Below are 19,848 nucleotides of genomic sequence, written 5' to 3'. Positions count from 1 at the left end.
ATAAAGCCTGTTGTTTGTGTGCAGAATAGGGTGATATCAGATGTGATGTATACTAAAGAGAGTCTCAATTAAAGTCTTAGAATGAAAAGTCCCATTATGTGTTTATTAAACATTTTAAAAAGTTAAATACACCATATGAAATCTACACTAAAAATCTGCATGAACTTGATAAACTGCAATCATTTTATATACATACACAGTTCGTTCCATCAGGAAGTATTCACACCCCTTGACTTTTTCTACATTTTGTTTTGTTACAAAGTGGGGTAAAATTATTTAATTGTGAAAAATATATATATAATCAACAATCTACACACAATACTCTGAAATGTCAAGTAGAAGACAAATTCTAACATTTGTAAAAACATATGAAAAATAAAACACGGAAGTATTCAGAACCCTCGACTTTTTCCACATCTGTCTGATGAAACCAAGATTGAACTTTTTGGCCTGAATACCAAGCATCACGTCAGGAGGAAACCTGGCAGCATCATGCTTTAGAGATGTTTTTGGGAGACTAGTCAGGATCGAGGGAAAGATGAAGGGAGCAAAGTACAGAGAGATCCTTAATGAAAGCCTTCTCCAGAGCACTCAGGACCTCAGACTGGGGCGAAGGTTCACCTTCCAACAGGACAACGACCCTAAGCACACAGCCAAGACAACACAGAGGAGGCTTAGGGACTAGTCTCTAAATGTCCTTGAGTGGCCTATCCAGAGCCCGGACATGAACCGGATCGAACATCTATGGGGAGACCTGAAAACAGCTGTGCAGCAACGCTCCCCACCCAACCTGACAGAGCTTGAGAGGATCTGCAGAGAAGAATGGGAGAAACTCCCATGTGCCAAGCTTGTAGCGTCATATCCAAGAAGACTCGAGGCTGTATTCGCTGCCAAAGGAGCTTCAACGAAGTACTGAGCAAAGGGTCTGAATACTTGTGTAATTGTTATATCAATTTTTTTGAATGTCTAAAGAAACTGTTTTTGCCTTGTCATTTTTGGTTGTCATAACTCTCCTGTGAAGATCTGAAGGACCAGGTTTCAGTGGGTCTGCTCTACAGCGTCCTCTCGCTCCCGCAGAGGGGAGAGGTGGCGGGGGCCACGTTATGGCGGTCATAAAATACTCTGCGCCTCTGGGCTCTGCAGTATTGGGATTGGAATGTGTGACTTTGGGACAAAGAGAGACATGCCAAAACGCTTACATCCCCAAAATTGGAGAATTAAAAAATATTTATATTTTGGAGAATGTGCAACCGGTCCATGGACACTAAGGGAACAGTCATGTCGAGTTTATTTCATTTAGTGACCTCATGAAGGACAGAACATACACATCACTGTATCTTTGTTTGTATACACTTCTCAATTATGAGGTTTGCATCTGAATGTTGTATAAAATAAATGATTAAGAATAAGAATACTATTGGAAAGATAACAATGTGATCTTATTCTTCTAAATGAGAATTGTTTTTCATAGTAACTTATGATCAGTCAGTGGCCATGTCCCTGTGAGCACAGACATTATACCCAAACGTCATGGAACGCCCATTTCCATAAAAGGACTCGTGACAAAATGTACATTGGACCAGAAAGCATGGAGCTGTCACTACATTTTGACAAAAGAACGCAGGAACGAGCTCCGCATGTTGGAATGGCTACCACTCTTTAGACCAAGAAGACTAAGGCGTGAGCCGGATGTTGCAAAATTGTTTAAACTACAACTCTACCAAAGGACAAGACCAGAGAATGTGGAGATCATCCCCAATCTGAAATGGTTAAGAAATCTACAAACTAAAAGACCAATTATTCAGTCTGCAGCTGTTTAAACACTTTAGTCCGGTAAACGCATCCGATCTAAGAACAATGGTACTCTGAAAGATCTATTCTCAAGAACGTTTCCCCAATGGTACTCTGACGTATCCATTAAAACAAGCTTCAACTACAAAAGACTGATCTCTGGTGTACAAACCAGAGACTTTCTGTCAACTGACTATCCAGCATACGCACTGGCGATCACAGAGGGCAACAAAGGCATACACTCGTAAATATGTAAATTGCTAATTTTTTTCAAATGAACGGTTGTTCATGTTCAAAATATGAGCATTTCCATGATTGTACAGTCAGGGCCAAAAGTTGAGAATGACACAAATATAAATTTTAAAATCTGCTGCCTCAGTGTCTTTAGATATTTTTGTCAGATGTTACTATGGAATACTGAAGTATAATTACACACGTTTCATACGTGTCAAAGGCTTTTATTGACAATTACATGAAGTTGATGCAAAGAGTCAATATTTGCAGTGTTGACCCTTCTTTTTCAAGACCTCTGTAATCCGCCCTGGCATGCTGTCAATTCACTTCTGGGCCACATCCTGACCGATGGCAGCCCATTCTTGCATAATCAATGCTTGGAGTTTGTCAGAATTTGTGGGGTTTTGTTTGTCCACCCGCCTCTTGAGGATTGACCACAAGTTCTCAATGGGATTAAGGTCTGGGGAGTTTCCTGGCCATGGACCCAAAATATCGATGTTTTGTTCCCCGAGCCACTTAGTTATCACTTCTTGACACCAGGCCATCCTCCAAAAGTCTTCGCCTCACTGTGCATGCAGATGCACTCACACCTGCCTGCTGCCATTCCTGAGCAAGCTCTGTACTGCTGGTGCCCCGATCCCGCAGCTGAATCAACTTTAGGAGACAGCCCTTCTTCACAACAATTGAACTGCTCTCCTTTAAGTTCTTGATGATCCAATAAATGGTTGATTTAGGTGTAGAGTTAATTCGGGAAATAGAGCCTATTTAAACATTTTCCCGTGATGCCCCGACTTCCTAGTTAAAGTTAACATGATTAGTTTAATCGCGTAATGAATAAATACATATAGATAATTTACTTGATAATAATAGTCTTCACATTTAATGATAGTCACGTTACGACAGTGTGTAAATTGATGAGGGGAAAAAAATGATTTCATTAATTTTAGAATAAGGCTTTAATGTAACATAATGTGGAAAAAGTAAATGTGTCAGAATACTTTCTGAGTGCACTGTATACAAGTATTCAACCTAGAGTCAAAACGTTACAAATCACCTTTGGCAGTGATTACATCTGTGTGTGTTTCTGGGTAAGTCTCTAAGAGCTTTCCACACCTGGATTGTGCAACATTTGCCCATTATTCTAATCAAAATTCTTCAAACTATGTGAAATTGGTTGTTGATCATTGCTAGAAAACCATTTTCAGGTCTTGCCATAGATTTTCAAGCAAATTGAAGTCAAAGCTGTAACTCGGCCACTCAGGAACATTCACGGTCTTCTTGGTAAGCAATTCCAGTGTAGATCTGGCTTTGTGTTCCAGGTTATTGTCCTGCTGAAAGGTGAATTAATCTCCCAGTGTCTGGTGGAAAGCACACTGAACCAGTTTTTAAAAATTTTATAGCTCCATTCCATTTCTTTTTTGTCTAGAAAATCTCCCCAGTCCTTGACGATTACAAGTATACCTTTAACATGATGCAGGCACCACTATGACTGAAAATATGGAGAGTGGTACTCAGTAATGTGTTGTATTTGCCACAAACATGACACTTTGTATTCAGGACAAAAAGTGTATTTCTTTTCCACATTTTTTGTAGTATTACTTTAGTGCAAACAAGATGAATGTTTTGGAATATTTGTATTCTGTACAGGCTTCCTCAGTCAATTAGGTAGGTATTGTTGAGTAACTACAAAAATGGTGTTGATCCATCCTCACTTTTCTATCACAGCCATTAAACTCTTTGACTGTTTCAAAGTCACCATTGGCCACATGGTGAAATCCCTGAGCGGCTTCCTTCTTCTCTGGCAACTGAGTTAGGAAGGATGCCTGTATCTTTGTAATGACTGGGTGAATTGATAGACCATCAAAAGTATAATTAATAACTTCATCATGCTCAAAGGGATATTTAACGTCAGCTTTTTAAAATATTTTTACCTATCTACCAATAGATGGGTAAAATAGGTGCCCTTTGCGAGGCATTGGAAAACCTCCCCAGTCTTTATTTGGTTGAATCTGTGTTTGAAATTCACTGCTCGATTGAGGGAACTTACAGATAACTGCATGTGTGGGGTACAGAGATGAGGCAGTCATGAATAAAACATGTTAAACAGTATTATTGCACACAGAGTGAGTCCATGTAACATATTATGTGACTTGTTTTTTTTTGTAACATTTAAAAAAACATAACATTATGGGGTATTGTGCCTAGGCCAGTGACAAAACATGTCAATGTAATCCATTTTAAATTCATGCTTCCACAAAATGTGGATAAAGTCAAGGGGTGTGAATACTGTGAGGGCACTGTATGTTTTGTGTTTTTCCCCCACACTAAATACAAACATACACATATGAACAACAATTTACAGACACACACAAAAAAACAACTACAGCTCATCTGCCCAGATCCGCTCACACCCCCACCTCTGTCAATGTTATCGAACGTGTAATTTGGGTCACCTGTCCTGAATAAAAGTTCCTGTCTGGATTTGATCTAATATAGTTTGCATTATATCTAAAAACACCAGATTTGCCCCGGTACAAACACAAAATTGTGAGCTTGGGACTATAAGGTTCTATCTGAATTTTTTTCAAAATTGTGTTATTGATGTAGCCTTGTTCTGTTCAATGTTCTCTACATATATAGTACTCTAAATAACCCAATTCATGTTGTTTAGTTAAAAAGAATACAAGATCAAAATGGCTGATGTAACAGTATAACTTTAAACCGTCCCTCGCCCATACCAGGGCGCGAACCAGGGACCCTCTGCACACATCAACAACAGTCACCCACAAAGCATCGTTACCCATCGCTCCACAAAAGCCACGGCCCTTGCAGAACAAGGGGAACCACTACTTCAAGATCTCAGAGCAAGTGACGTCACCGTTGAAACGCTATTTAGCGCGCACCACCGCTAACTAGCTAGCCGTTTCACATCCGTTACACTGACACCATTCAAAACAATGAGGGTTCAGAAATGTAAAGCCAATCTCAGAATCATCTTCTTGAAGATAGAGTCCTAAAATCTCGATATGTAACATACTTTTTAAACTTATAGTACTGTTCAAAAGTTTGGGGTCACTTAGAAATGTCCTTGTTTTTTAAAGAAAAGCACATTTTTTTGTCCATTAAAATAACATCAAATTGATCAGAAATACAGTGTCGACATTGTTAATGTTGTAAATGACTATTGTAGCAGGAAACGGCAGATTTATTTTTAATGGAATATCTACATAGGCGTACAGAGGCCCATTATTAGCAATCATCACTCCTGTGTTCCAATGACACATTGTGTTAGCTAATCCAAGTTTATCCTTTTCCAAGTTTATCCTAATTTATCATTAGAAAACCCTTTTGCAATTATGTTAGCACAGCTGAAAACTGTTGTTTTGATTAAAGAAGCAATAAAACTGGCCTTCTTTAGACTCGCTGAGTATCTGGAGCATCAGCATTTCTGGGTTCGATTACAGGCTCAAAACGGCCAGAAACAAAGAACTTTCTTCTGAAACTCGTCAATCTATTCTTGCACTGAGAAATAAGAAATGCGAGAAATTGACAAAAGCTGTGTACTACTCCCTTCACAGAACAGCGCAAACTGGTTCTAACCAGAATAGAAAGAGTAGTGGAGGCCCCGGTCCACAACTGAGCAAGAGGACATGTACATTAATGTCTAGTTTGAGAAACAGAAGCCTCACAAGTCCTCAACTGGCAGCTTCATTAAATAGAACCCACAAAACACCAGTCTCAGGGTCATCAGTGAAGAGGCGACTCCGGGATGCTGGCCTTCTATGCAAAGTTCCTCTGTCCAATGTCTGTGTTCTTTTGCCCATCTTAATGGCTTTTTATTTGCAACTCTGCCTACAAGGCCAGCATCCCGTAGTCGCCTCTTCACTGTTGACGTTGAGACTGCTGAGAGATGGTTTCTGATAATGGGCCTCTGTACGCCTATGTAGATATTCCATTAAAAAGAAATCTGCCGTTTCTATCTACAATAGTCATTTACAACATTAACAATGTCTACACTGTATTTCTGACCAATATGATGTTATTTTAATGGACAATCTTTTTTTTGCTTTTCTATCAAAAACAAGGACATTTCTAAGTGACCCCAAACTTTTGAAAGGTAGTGTAGATATGCCTTATATGTTTGGATGAAATATTATATCCAGGAATATTCAAGACTGAAATCTATTGGTCATCTGTGCACCTGTGGGTATTTTCAGCTGACAACGATGAAAATGTATAGTTGTCTTTAATGCCGGGTTTGATCTAAATGTCAGAAGCAATGGGAATGGTTACTTTTTATGTTAAAGAGTGGAATGTTTTTTCTGCTGGTGCATCCTGAGGTAGCTCCTCTCTGATAACCTCTTCCCGCAGTGCGTACTGGCGAATGGCCTCTCTCCCGTGTGGACCTTCAGGTGCATCTTCAGCTGGTCCTGGCGGGAGAACCTCTTCTCACACTGCGTGCAGCTGTAGGGTTTCTCCCCTGTGTGGACCCTCTGGTGCCTCTTCAGGTGACCAGCCTGGGCGAAGCGCATGTGACACTGGGTACAGCTGAAGGGTTTCACCCCTGTGTGGACTCTCAGGTGCCTCTTCAGGCTGAAGGAGTGAGAGAAACTCGCCCGACACAGGTGGCAGCCAAATTGTTTCTCCCCCGTGTGAACCCTCTGGTGGATCTCCACCTGTTGGGGAAAACTGAAGGCTTTCCCACAGAATGAACACAGGAAGCGCTTCTCTTTGGCGCTGCCACCTTTACTGATTCCGTCTTCACTACTGTCATTTGTCAATGGGCTTGTGTAGCCATTTAGTGTTGAGGCACTGGCATTGTCTGAGGTCTGGTTTAACATTAGGAGACTGTGAGGAGGACGAAGGCCAGGGAGTGTTTGTGTTATCGCAGGGTCCATGTTACAGTTGACAGATCCTATAGAAGACAGGCTGAAGGCAGCACCTGTTAGAGGGTTAACCTGAGGCGCCATCAGTCTTTCTGAATCACAATTATAGGAGCAGGACGGAGCATCATAAGCGAAGTCTGTACTCTCCCGCCGCATATGTTCACTTTCCTGTCCCCGCAGACCAAATCTATGCCTCGCTCTGGTCTCAGCCAGTCTGTTGTCATGGAGACTAAGTTCGGATGTCGTTGTGTGTTCGACTATCTGTTTCTGGTTGTGGTTAACAGCGTTGTTCCCCAGCCCAGAGTTGAGGATGCTGTCCCATCCCCTGACCTCCACTATGTCACCTCTGGTCCAGGCCTGCTCGGTGATGTTGTTCGCTGGGCCCTTGGCTGCACCGCTCTGGGAATCCAAGATGGCCGCCCAGTCTCCTCTGTTAGTCTCCAGCCATCCACCTACATGAAGAGTTTAGAAAATAGACTTTACAAACATGGCAGGGAAGACTCTACATATGGAGTTTTTTTTTGTCAATTACCTGTCAAATTCATACATGTAAACATAAGTTGTATTGATTTCATTAAAGAAGAAAAATCAATAGCCACTATTCCCGTTGGAAGATCTAATAGTATATGTGGGTCTTTCTATACACTAGTCAGGATTTCCTACGCTGGACAAGTTGTTACAGCTGTTGATAAGTCACTGATAATAATCGTCCCATTTCTTTTTCATGTCATTACATTAAGATATAAGGGGGAACTTAGCTATATTCAATACAATTCACATCTTCCTTTAGAACCTGTTTAACCATTCTCATGGTGGGTGTCTTAATGGATTTGTCCAAAATCAGGTGACATAAAACATGACTTTTCTGTCCTTGCATTTATGGCTGTGTAAGTTGTTGTATCATATATTAAGCATTAATCAGTTCAATAATACTTTAAACTTGAACCCTGTAAGAATCCTTGATCTAGCTGTCTGACCGTTTTTTTGTACCGAGATCTCGGAAATGCAGTGCAACTACGTAACATTTTGTGTCTCCTTACACTGAGGATACAAAACATTAAGAACACTGCCCTTTCCATGACAGACTGACCAGGTGAATCCAGGTGAATGAGCTATGATCCCCTATTAATGTCACTTGCTAAATCCACTTCAATCAGTGTAGATGAAGGAGAGGAGACAGGTTAAACAAGTATTTTTAAACCGAGACAATTGGGACATGGATTGTGTACGTGTGTCATTCACAGGGTGAATGGGCAAGTCCAAAGATTGAAGTGTCTTTGAACAGGGTATAGTAGTAGGTGCCAGGCGTAGGGCTGTGGCGGTCATGAAATTGTCAGCATGTGATTGTCATGCAAATAATGGCCGGTGTCACGGTAATTGACCGTTAATTAACAAACACCTTTAGCATCTCCTGGCTTCCACTGATCCATGTAATATAGACTACACCACAATACATTCATTATTTATTTTACACAGGTCTAAAGAAACATGATATTAAGAAAATGTAGCCTATTTCAGAAGAACAGAATAGCCTATTCTGAGTTGTCCATACGTTAGGCACTGACCTGGCTATACCATATGGCTGTGGGTTACACTCATCCATTTAGCAGATAAGATTTGCTTAGAATTCCATGACATTATTTCATATAATTTAATAGTATGAAGAATACAATTGAACATAGCTGACTAAAATAAAGGATATTTTCCCCAAACGATTTGAGGGAGTGCGCACATTCTGTGTTGAGCGCTTAACAAAGAAACAGGTCCTCCTATCTGCTAAAGTTAAGAGACATTTATGCAACTTTAGTTGTGATACAAAAATGAGGCTATACATTTACATGTTTTATACATTCTAGCTGCATGATGTGATTAATGACGATTTGAAAAAAGTTGCATGAAAGGCATAAACTCTGCTCTGTTTCTAGCGCAGGCTGCACACACTTCATCGTCTCTCATTCACTATTTGACAAGCACGTGATAATATTATCACCCATCAGACTATTCTTAATTTAATATGGTCTTTACATATAGCCTACTAATATACAGTACCAGTCAAAAGTTTGGACAAATCAAAATATATTTTAGATTCTTCAAAGTTGCCACCCTTTGCCTTGATGACAGCTTTGCACACTCTTGGCATTCTCTCAACCAGCTTCACCTGGAATGCTTTACCAATAGTCTTGAAGGAGTTCCCGCATATGCTGAACACTTGTTGGCTGCTTTTCCTTCACACTGCGGTCCAACCCATGCCAAACCATCGCAATTGGGTTGAAGTCGGGTGATTGTGGAGACCAGGTCATCTGATGCAGCACTCCATCACTCTCCTACTTGGTCAAATAGCCCTTACACAGCCTGGAGGTGTGTTGGGTCATTGTCCTGTTGAAAAACAATTGATGGTCCCACTAAGCGCAAACCAGATGTGAAGGTGTATCTCTGCAGAATGCTGTGGTAGCCATGCTGGTTAAAAGTGTGCCTTGAATTCTAAATAAATCAGAGTGTCACCAGCAATGCACTCCCACACATCCTCCACGGTGGGAACTACACATGCAGAGATCATCCATTCACCTACTGTGCATCTCACAAAGACACGGTGGTTGGAACCAAAAACCGTAAATTTGGACCAAAGGACAGATTTCCATCGGTTTAATGTCCATTTCTCGTGTTTCTTGGCCCAAGCAAGTCTCTTCTTCTTATTGGTGTCCTTCAGTAGTGGTTTCTTTGCAGCAATTCGACCATGAAGGCCTGATTCACGCAGTCTCCTCTGAACAGTTGATGTTGAGATGTGTCTGTTACTTGAACTCTGTGAAGCATTTATTTGTGCTGGTAACTCGAATGAACGTATCATCTGCAGCAGAGGTAACTCTGGATATTCCTTTCCTGTGACGGTCTTCATGAGAGCCAGTTTCATCAAAGCGCTTAACGGTTTTTGTGACTGCACTAGAAGAAACTTTAAAAGTTCTTGAAATTTTCCAGATTGACTGAGCTTAAAGTAATGATGGACTGTCGTTTCTCTTTGCTAATAAATGGCATTTTAACAAATAGGGCTATCTTCTGTATACCACCCCTACCTTGTCACAACACAACTGATTGGCTCAAATGCATTAGGAAGGAAAGAAATTACACAAATTAACTTTTAAAAAGGAACACCTGTTAATTAAAATGTATTCCAGGTGACTACCTCATGAAGCTGGTTGAGAGAATGCAAAGCTGTCATCAAGGCAAAGGGTGGCTACTTTGAAGAATCTCAAATATAAAATATATTTTGATTTGTTTAACACTTTTTTGGTTACTACATGATACCATATGTGTTATTTCAAAGTGTTGATGTCTTCACTATTATTCTACAATGCAGAAAATAGTAAAAATAAAGAAAAACCCTGGAATGAGTAGGTGTGTCCAAACTTGACTGGTACTGTATGTGTGGAATTATTTTTGATTTAGAATGCCTAATGAGCCTACTCCTGTCTATACAGAAATAAATTAAATAATTCAAAATAGCATGATTTGGCCACAGAGGATCATTATCTTAACTTGTGGATTGTTTTAAAATCGGTTTGCCTACAGTCGGAAGGAAAGGCAGCTAGTGCAATTTGGGCAGATTATTGTTGAGGCATATTTCAATATTTCAAAATACAATTGCGGGACAATATAGTTTGAAAAGCAAATGGTTATTGATGTAAAGAAAAGACAATGAAAAGAATAAATCTGTCTTTTAGTTATCAAAATTCTCAACTTAAATTGGACAAACAACAGTATAGCCAGTATATCTTATTGGCACCAACGGATAGCATTAGCATTATCCCCGGGGAGTGAGCACTGCGCATATTCACCATCATTGTTGGGTCAGTGCTACTTAAAAGTTTGTTTTTGGACAATAACTTCCTCCTTTGTGTCTCCCCTTCCCGTAGGCCTATTATATGGACAATTATTTAGTTTTTGATCTGTTTGTCAGTATCAGCAGAATAGCGTACCCTGTAATTTGTCAAATTAAAATGATTCTGTTAATGTCCAGTCATATAAAGTGTAGTAGAATTGCATAAAATATGTTTATAAAAGGCCACTTTTCTGTGCAAAGAAAGAAACGTATCTGATATAGCCTATAGTCTAGACCTACTCTACACTATACCAGCTCAGTCATGCATTGAGCAGTCTTTTTTTTCAAACAGTGATTGAGTTATATTGTTCGCCTAAATTATGACTATCCAATCTACTCACCACATAACGAATACTAGGCTCTCTCACATAAGTCTGGAAATGCGATGATGCATGGATTGCATTTTTATGGTGAAAATTTGATTCCCCAAACTTGACACACACACACCGCCTATGTATGCCAGGTAGGCTACACCGGTTGTAAAGAGGATTAATGTGCTTAACTTTAAGAATTTAGCAATAAATCTAGCAGCACAAGAAAGCTGGGATCCTCTTTTGAATAGTGGACAGTCAAAACTCTGTTTTCACACGTGATTGCGCAATGACTGGACCTACCGGACCAGGCCCAAATCCACGTCATTCACATGAAGAAAAGACGGAGATACAGGGGGGCGCAGATCCAGGTGCCTTGTGAGAATTTGGCCGCGAGTGGTTAACCGCCTCTACCATCCGTTCTATTGGCCAATGTGCAATCACTGGAGAATAAACTCGATGAACTCCGTTTGAGATTATCCTACCAATGGGACATTAAAAACTGTAATATGTTTCACCGAGTCGTGGCTGAATGACGACACGGATAATATACAGTTGGCTGGGTTTTCTGTGCATCGGCAGGACAGAACAGTTACATCCGGTAAGACGAGGGTTGATGGTGTGTGTCTATTTTTCAATAACAGCTGGTGCGCAACGTCTAATATTAAGGAAGTCTCAAAGTATTGCTCACCTGAGGTAGAGTACCTCATGATAAACTGTAGACCACACTATCTACCAAGAGTTTTCATCTATATTTTTTGTAGCTGTCTATTTACAACCACAAACCGATTATGACACTCTCAATGAGCTGTACGCCATAAGCAAACAATAAAATGCTCATCCAGAAGTGGCGCTCCTAGTGGCCGGGTACTTTATTGCAGGCAAACTTACATCCGATTTACCTAATTTCAACCAGCATGTGCAACCAGAGGACACAGAGATGCATACAAAACTCTCCCTCGCCCTCCATTTGACAAACTTTACCATAATTCTATCCTCAAGCAAAAACTAAAGCATTAAGTACCAGTGACTTGCTCAATACAAAAGTGGTCAGATGACGTGGATGCTACGCTACAGGACAGGTTTGCTAGCACGGACTGGAATATATTCCGGGATTCATCCAATGGCATTGCGGAGTATACCACCTCAGTCACCCGCTTCATCAATAAGTGCATCAACGACGTCGCCCCCACAGTGACTGTACATACATATCCCAACCAGAAGCCATGGATTACAGGCAACATCCACACTGAGCTAAAGGCTAGAGCTGCCGCTTTCAAAGAGTGGGACACCAATACGGATGATTTTCTTATAAGAAATCCCTCTATGCCCTCAGACGAACCATCAAACAGGCAAAGCGTCAATACAGGACTAAGATTGAATCCTACTACACCGGCTCTGACGCTCATCGGATGTGGCAGGGATTGAAAACTATTATGGACAACAAAGGGAAACCCAGCCGCCAGCTGCCCAGTGACGAAAGCTTACCAGACGGGCTTAATGCATTTTATGCTTGCTTCCAGGCAAGCTGCACTGAAGCATGCATGAAAGCACCAGCTGTTCCGGACGACTGTGTGATCATGCTCTCTCTGTAGCCGATGTGAGTAAGACCTTTAAACAGGTCAACATTCACAAGGCCAGACGGATTACCAGAACATGTACTCGAAGCATCTGTGGACCTACTGGCAAGTGTCTTCACTGACATTTTCAACCTCTCCCTGACCGAGTCTGTAATACCTACGTTTCAAAGAGACCACCATAGTCCCTGTGCCCAAGAAAGTGAAGGTAACCTGCCTAAATGACTACTGCCCCGTAGCACTCACATAGGTAGCCATGGAGTGCTTTGAAAGGCTGGTCATGGCTCACATAAACAACATCATCCTGGGAAACCCTAGACCCACTCTAATTCACATACCGCTCCAACAGATGACGCAATCTCAATTGCACTCCACACTGCCCTTTCCCACCTGGACAAAAGGAACACCTATGTGAGAATGCTGTTCATTGACTACAGCTCAGCGTTCAAAACATAGTGCCCACAAAGCACAGGACCCTGGGACTAAACACCTCCCTGGACTTTGACGGGCAGCCCCCAGGTGGTAAGGATAGGTAGGCAACAACACATCTGCCATGCTGATCCTCAACACAGGGGCCCCTCAGCGGCGCATGCTTAGTTCCCTCCTGTTCACCCATGACTGCGTGGCCAAGCACGACTCCAACACCATCATTAAGTTTGCTGACAACACAACAGTGGTAGGCCTGATCACCGACAACGATGAGACAGCCTGTAAGGAGGAGGTCAGAGACCTGGCAGTATGGTGCTAGGACAACAACCTCTCCTTCAACGTGAGCAAGACAAAGGAGTTGATCGTGGACTACAGGAAAAGGAGGGCCGAACTCACCCCCATTCACATAGACGGGCTGTAATGGAGTGGGTCGATAGTTTCAAGTTCCTTGGTGCCCACATCACCAACGAACTATCATGGTTCAAACACACCAAGACAGTCGTGAAGAGGGCACGACAACCCCTTTTCACCTTCAGGAGACAAAAGATTTGGCATCGGTCCCCAGATCCACAAAACGTTCTACAGCTGCACCACGAGAGCATCGTTGACAAATAAATGTAGTAGGCCTAGAAAGCCGATGGGATCTTCTTTTTAAAAGAGGCCATCAAAACCCTTGATTTTTGATTGCATTTACATTGATGTCAGAGTGATTAGAGCAGGGCTCTCCAACCCTGTTCCTGGAGAGCTACTGTCCTGTGGGTTTTCACTCCAACCCTGTTCCTGGAGAGCTACCGTCCTGTGGGTTTTCACTTCAACCCTGTTCCTGGAGAGCTACCGTCCTGTGGGTTTTCACTCCAACCCTGTTCCTGGAGAGCTACCGTCCTGTGGGTTTTCACTTCAACCCTGTTCCTGGAGAGCTACCGTCCTGTGGGTTCACTCCAACCCTGTTCCTGGAGAGCTGCCGTCCTGTGGGTTTTCACTCCAATCCAATCTACCACACCTGATTCTAATAATTAGCTGGTTGATAAACAGATTAGTTAAAACTGGGGTTGGAATGAAAACCTACAGGACAGTAGCTCTCCAGGAACAAAGTTTTATACACTCGGTGTATGTTATGGGGTGAAAACCGTTTAAGGGCACACAAATTCCCCAAAATATATGCGATTGCAAAATCGAATGCTTCCAACCGAATGAGTCACCTTAACTTGATACAAAAACCTAAATCAATACTGTCATTCTTCAATAATAATAATACATAATACTTGTTGGATGCGCATTGTGTCGAGTTGTTTAATTATGCTGTGATATTTTCACACATTATCATCAGAACATTCTTCCTGGATCAGATGAATGACAGTCAAGTGAGGAAGAGCTGTTGTAAAGTGCTGTAAAAAAAGGTGTTTGCGAAGAATGTCCCATTTCTTACGCCTGTGAAGACAGTTGTGCCTGGATCCAGTTTGGATCCACTATCCTTACCAGATTGATTTTGATCATAACTTATTTTCTGCTTGATTTACAGAAGGTTCTTGTTAGATTTAACAGAGAAAGCATCAAGGTAATGAGTTCATGTTTTCATATGTGTTTGTACCTCGGATTCGACACTGAGTCTACTGTGCGCAATTGATAGACTATTGCGCAACACCCAAGCTATTCCAATGAATTATTCTGGATATAATGACAACAAATTACATAGCCTAGTGGGCTTCAACACGATATGATCTAATGACAAAAACATTGTAGTTTCCATGTTGCGCCTGCAATTTTATTAAGCCCAATATGTACAATTGTATAAATTAGACAATTGTATAACATTGAGGTCCTTGAAAATTACAATTAAGTGCTTGAAAACATCCCTGAAAGTCCTTGAATTTGACTTCCCAATGTCTGTATGAACCCTGCTTAAAATATGTATAATCCTTGGCCTATTTTGTTGTATAAGTGGAGTTATGGGCCAATTTACATATATTACTCTAAGTACACATGTGGAACTGCATGAAAATATTTTTTTTATTTTGTTTCAAACCATTTAAAAATGTTGATCCTAATATTACACATTGGCCCCATTATTTATAAAAGTATGTATGTATCCCTTACCTTGCTCCCCCATCTTTAGTCTACTCAGCAGATCAATGTTCTCTGGTCCATCTTCTATAGTCTCCTCTTTGACTAGCAGCAGATCAGGCTTCCCATCCTCCATGTCTACTGACTGTAAGAGATACAGAGTGAGAGGATGTTGGATCAAGAAATCTGATATGAGTACCCTGCTATAGCGCATCTTCTGATTGGGTAATGAGGGACTGCTATGAATACTATGCAAACATGTTAGTTGATTTGATTACTTACACGCTTTAATAATTGTATAATTCAAATGCATGGTCAAGACCTGGGCCCGTATCTACAAAGCGTCAAATAGTAAGAGTGCTGATCGAGTTTCAGATCCCCACCTGTCTATATAGTCTTATTCATTATCATCTAAAGGGGAAAACTGATCCTAGATCAGCAATCCTACTCTGAGAGGCTTTGTGGATACGGGCCCTGACCTAATACCATTCAGACAGTAGTTCATTGTCGGCTCACCTCAGTGAGACTGTGTGTGGTCTTGTGCTGCTCAGCTGGTTCCTCTGTGGGTTCAGGAGGTGTAGTCTGGTTTTCCTCCATGACCATGGTCCCCTCAGGGTTCCCCAGACCCTCCTCACACCCCTCCTCCTTCCCCAGCAGCACCTCTGGACCCTCCTCCTGGAAGAGACAGGTGATACAGATTACAGACATACACTCCATCAGGTATGTACACACAGATAATAAACACACTTTCAACATGGAGTGTTTACCCATCCCCACTATGTTTGAGTCCTATACTGTAGTCACAGAATGACTTAATTGTTGTTAAACCCATCATGGTGAACATAAATATGATGTTGGTGGTAAAAACAAGTTAGCTATGATAAGTCAAAAGTCATCAGACTAAAATATTTTGACTTGTACAGTAGATGTTTGTGAGTGTGTAGGTATATTTATTAAGTGTATATTGGTTACAAATCCTTGTCGGGTATATGCAGAATAGGGTGAGATCAGATGTGATATTAAAGAGTCTCTGTAGCTATGTTTCCATCCAATTGGCGACACATTTTCAATGCGAATACTCTAAAATCAAAAACAATATGCGCATTTTCCCACCAGAGATGCGTTTCCATCAAATTGACTTGTTGTGGATGAAAGGCTGTGTGATGACGTAGTGCACATAATACATTCTACAGTTAAATTCCATGTACCGAATAAAAGTGGATTAAATGGGTTTCCATCACATTTTTAACTCTATTGATGTTTTTCTCAAAAAAAGAATGTAGCGGGTGTGCCCATTCTGGTATTGGCAGTGCACTCTAGCCAACAGCGCTATCTGCACACTGTTGGCTAGAGCGCACGTATAGCCTACATGATGAGATTATTATTATGGACAAAAGAGCGAGATTATTTGTATTTATCAAACGGCAGCCAAGCATCGATCATCATGTCACCAGAATAAGACCCTCGATATTTATCGGAAAGGACCATCTAGCTCGTCACCATGCGCTTTCACCACCCTGTGAAATTCATCATTATTGATTTCATATTTAGCCTAATAAACTGTTTTTGTAGTGGGAGGAACACAAAACATAAAAGCATTTCCACCAACATTTTTCACATAATTCATTTTAGCAGACACAAAAAGATCCCACCTTGTCTAGTGTACTTCGTTTCGTCAACATTTGGAATGTTTACCGGAAATGCTTGTTTCCATCAGGCCGGTCATTACATTTTCTATCCGATATGTATTTTTGTCGCATAAAAAGGTTGGATGGAAAACTGGTTAAATACAGTCTTAGAATGAAAAGTCTCATTTTATGTTTATTAAACATAAACAAGTGTTAAATAAACCATATGAAAACATCATATAGCCTACACAGTACAAACACAATATGTGACAGACTTCTTAGGCTTATATATCACACAATGTCTGGATGCAATATTCTACCCAGGAATTTTCTACACTGAAATCTGTTACTCTCGTTATTCCAAATGCATCTGTGGATCTTCTCTACTGACAATGTATTTAATACAGGGTTTGATCTAAACGTCAGAATCTATCGAGTGGAATGGTTACTTTCTATGTTATAGAGTGGAATGATTTTTCTGCTGGTGTATCCTGAGGTATCTCCTCTCTGAGAACCTCTTCCCGCAGTGTGTACAGGCGAATGGCCTCTCTCCCGTGTGGACCTTCAGGTGCATCTTCAGGTGGTCCTGGCGGGAGAACCTCTTCTCACACTGCGTACAGCTGTACGGTTTCTCCCCTGTGTGGACCCTCTGGTGCTTTTTCAGGTCGCCAGCCTGGGCAAAGCGCATATGACACTGGGTACAATTAAAGGGTTTCACCCCTGTGTGGACCCTCTGGTGGATCTCCACTTTTTTGGGGCAGCTGAAGCCTTTGTTACAGAACATGCAGAGAAACCGTTTCTCTTTACTATTGCCGGATGTGGCTCCTCCTTCCTGAGCCTGGGCTCTAGCTGTGTCGTTTGAGTTTAATACCTGATTGAAAAGGACGTGGCCGTGTGAATCGGAAGGCCCCATCGACATGGACACTGGGTCGCGATCCCTGAGCGTGTGTAAAGGGGAGAGGGTAGGGACATTTGGATTTGCCTCTAAGCTTCCCCTGTAATCTAAGAAATATGTGTCCTGTGAGTGTCTGTCTCCTAGGTGACTATCTGCATTCCATGTGGGAGGAGCGTCACCCTCCACTTTCACAGTCACCTCATCTATCACTATAACCTCCCCTTTCTCATCTAGGCACCCTTCAGAGTATACACTACTACTGTACTGGTTCCAGTCCCCTCTAGACAGATCAGACTGTGTCTCTAAACCCAAGGGCATGTTGCTAGAGTCCATCTCTGTAGCGTAAGAACAAGACGGATCATCACCGCCAGTGTCTAACACGTCACCATCACCATAGGAATTAACCGTCCTCTGGCTTTGGAGAAATACTGGTAAGTACTCTGAACCGGGAGCAGGAGGACAGCCCAGTCTCCCCAGCCTCTCTGGGTCAGATCCTGTGTGTAAGAGTCTGTGTGTTACAGTTAATGTCTTGGTGTCTGTCTGTGACTTGAGGACGGCGTTCGGCGTTCCACTGACCTCCGTGATACTGCGCTGGGTTCTGGGCTGCGCTGGGGCAGTGGTGGGGACCTCCGTGATTACAGGGGGCACTCCGGTCTGGATGTCTCTGCTGTGCCGTAGGTCATCCTTTCCATCAGACCTCTCCTGCTTAACCCCAGGACCTGCAGACTCTGCATCTGCAGACTGACACAAGAAGAGAAGAGGTTATTACCGGTACATGAGTTTAATTGGATAACAACGTTGTCAGGAAGTCTCACAAGCTCCCATGTGGCATATAAATAAGGGTGTTCATGAATAGCTGAAATAAACTGGCCACATTTGATGTAATTTTGATCTAACACTATTACACTAACCTCTATCACGATAACGTGCTGGGTTGAGGTTCCACTCCCCTCATCAACAGTGATTGGTTGGTCATCACTCCACGTAGTGTGTCCTGCTGGCTTCACAAAGCTCTTGTGGCCTCGAGTGAGATGTCCTTCACCTGCGAGAGTAAATAGGGTGGAAAAAAGAGGTGTTTAGGTTATGGACTGTCAATGCTCAACTATATACTGTACACTATTGACACATCTAGAATTGGCAAGGATGTAAAGTAACACTTAACATATCTTCTTCATATACTATTGATATATCTATTTATTATAATCCATGCCTCATATTGTATTAAATTAGTAAATCATAGGACATGCATTAAACATGAATCTGGTTAGAATATGATAGTGTCTTTGTGCAAGATAGCTAAGTAATCAGGGGATTTATTGCATACTATCCAAAAACTGACCATGATCCAACTCTAGTTAACCACATGTGTAGCATGGGAACGGGGCGACAGACACTGAGCTATATATGAAAGGCAACAGGCCGCGCACCTCGGCCTTCTGCAAAATGTACCTCTTGCCAATCCTCTGTAACGGTCGAGGATCTTGACACTACTGGGACGACTGGCGAGGACGCGCTCTCGTGCCACCTTCAGTTCCAGTAGTTGTAGTTTCCTTCGCAATCCCCTGTTTTCTTTTTGGCCTTGAGAAATTTCCAAACGAAACACTGCATAGTCGTCGTCTACGAGTTTACAGATCTCTGCCACGGCGGCGTTCGCTAGCACCTCCATGATGGAGGCAATTTGAGTGTGAAAAACCATACAGTTAGCCATTGTTAGCTAACTAGCATTACCTAGAAAACATATATCAACCAAGTCCTCTCCAACGCGAATTAAATACTACGTGGGGTAAGTATGTGATGCTGTGCAGTTAAATTAGTCATATTTTGAGTTCCATGGTGTTAATAAACGTCTAAATAAAACCGTGAACGTGGAAATTGTTCTTGGTCGTTTACTTCCGTTTACATGGATGGTCGGCGTCATAGTTCAAAGGGTATGCGCTGGTGACGCTCATGAAACCAGAGGTGGATTCAGTTCGCTTGCACGTTTTCTACGTTGCGGAAGGATTTGTACTGAACAACACGTCTCCCCAAAACTGTATTGTATGTTCTTGAACACACTTTCAGATACGTTTGCTCCCGTTTGGTGGATGTATCAAGGTGTGCCTTGAAGCAATAAGAGAGGTACTGTATTGAAATGGCAGGGGCCATGCTGACAGTGTTCATCA

The 19,848-nt window shown here is 41.8% G+C and overlaps 1 protein-coding gene across 1 annotated transcript; it reads right to left on the bottom strand.

Annotated features, from left to right (window-relative positions):
- Positions 1-89: 89 nt before the first annotated feature.
- On the bottom strand, positions 90-19,606 carry LOC135574055 (zinc finger protein 69 homolog). The gene is made up of 6 exons (XM_065024863.1): positions 19,136-19,606; positions 18,598-18,728; positions 18,263-18,427; positions 15,680-15,838; positions 15,197-15,308; positions 90-7,363 (listed from the first exon to the last, which is right to left on the bottom strand). Exons 1-6 carry the CDS (start codon positions 19,392-19,394, stop codon positions 6,327-6,329), a joined length of 1,863 nt encoding a protein of 620 aa, XP_064880935.1. The 5' UTR covers positions 19,395-19,606; the 3' UTR covers positions 90-6,326.
- Positions 19,607-19,848: the final 242 nt, after the last annotated feature.

This window comes from Oncorhynchus nerka, linkage group LG11, assembly GCF_034236695.1.
Source record: "Oncorhynchus nerka isolate Pitt River linkage group LG11, Oner_Uvic_2.0, whole genome shotgun sequence".
NCBI classification, from domain to species: Eukaryota; Metazoa; Chordata; class Actinopteri; order Salmoniformes; family Salmonidae; genus Oncorhynchus; species Oncorhynchus nerka.
This window is presented reverse-complemented; position numbering and strand designations above follow the sequence as displayed.

Excerpts from the sequence above, each read along its gene's own strand:
- LOC135574055 (XM_065024863.1), bottom strand. The coding sequence starts at position 19,394 with ATGGCTAACTGTATGGTTTTTCACACTCAAATTGCCTCCATCATGGAG. Across the intron at positions 18,428-18,597 it reads AGCACGTTATCGTGATAGAG|TCTGCAGATGCAGAGTCTGC; the intron begins GTTAGTGTAATA and ends TTCTTGTGTCAG. Across the intron at positions 7,364-15,196 it reads ACTAAAGATGGGGGAGCAAG|GTGGATGGCTGGAGACTAAC; the intron begins GTAAGGGATACA and ends CTCTTCATGTAG.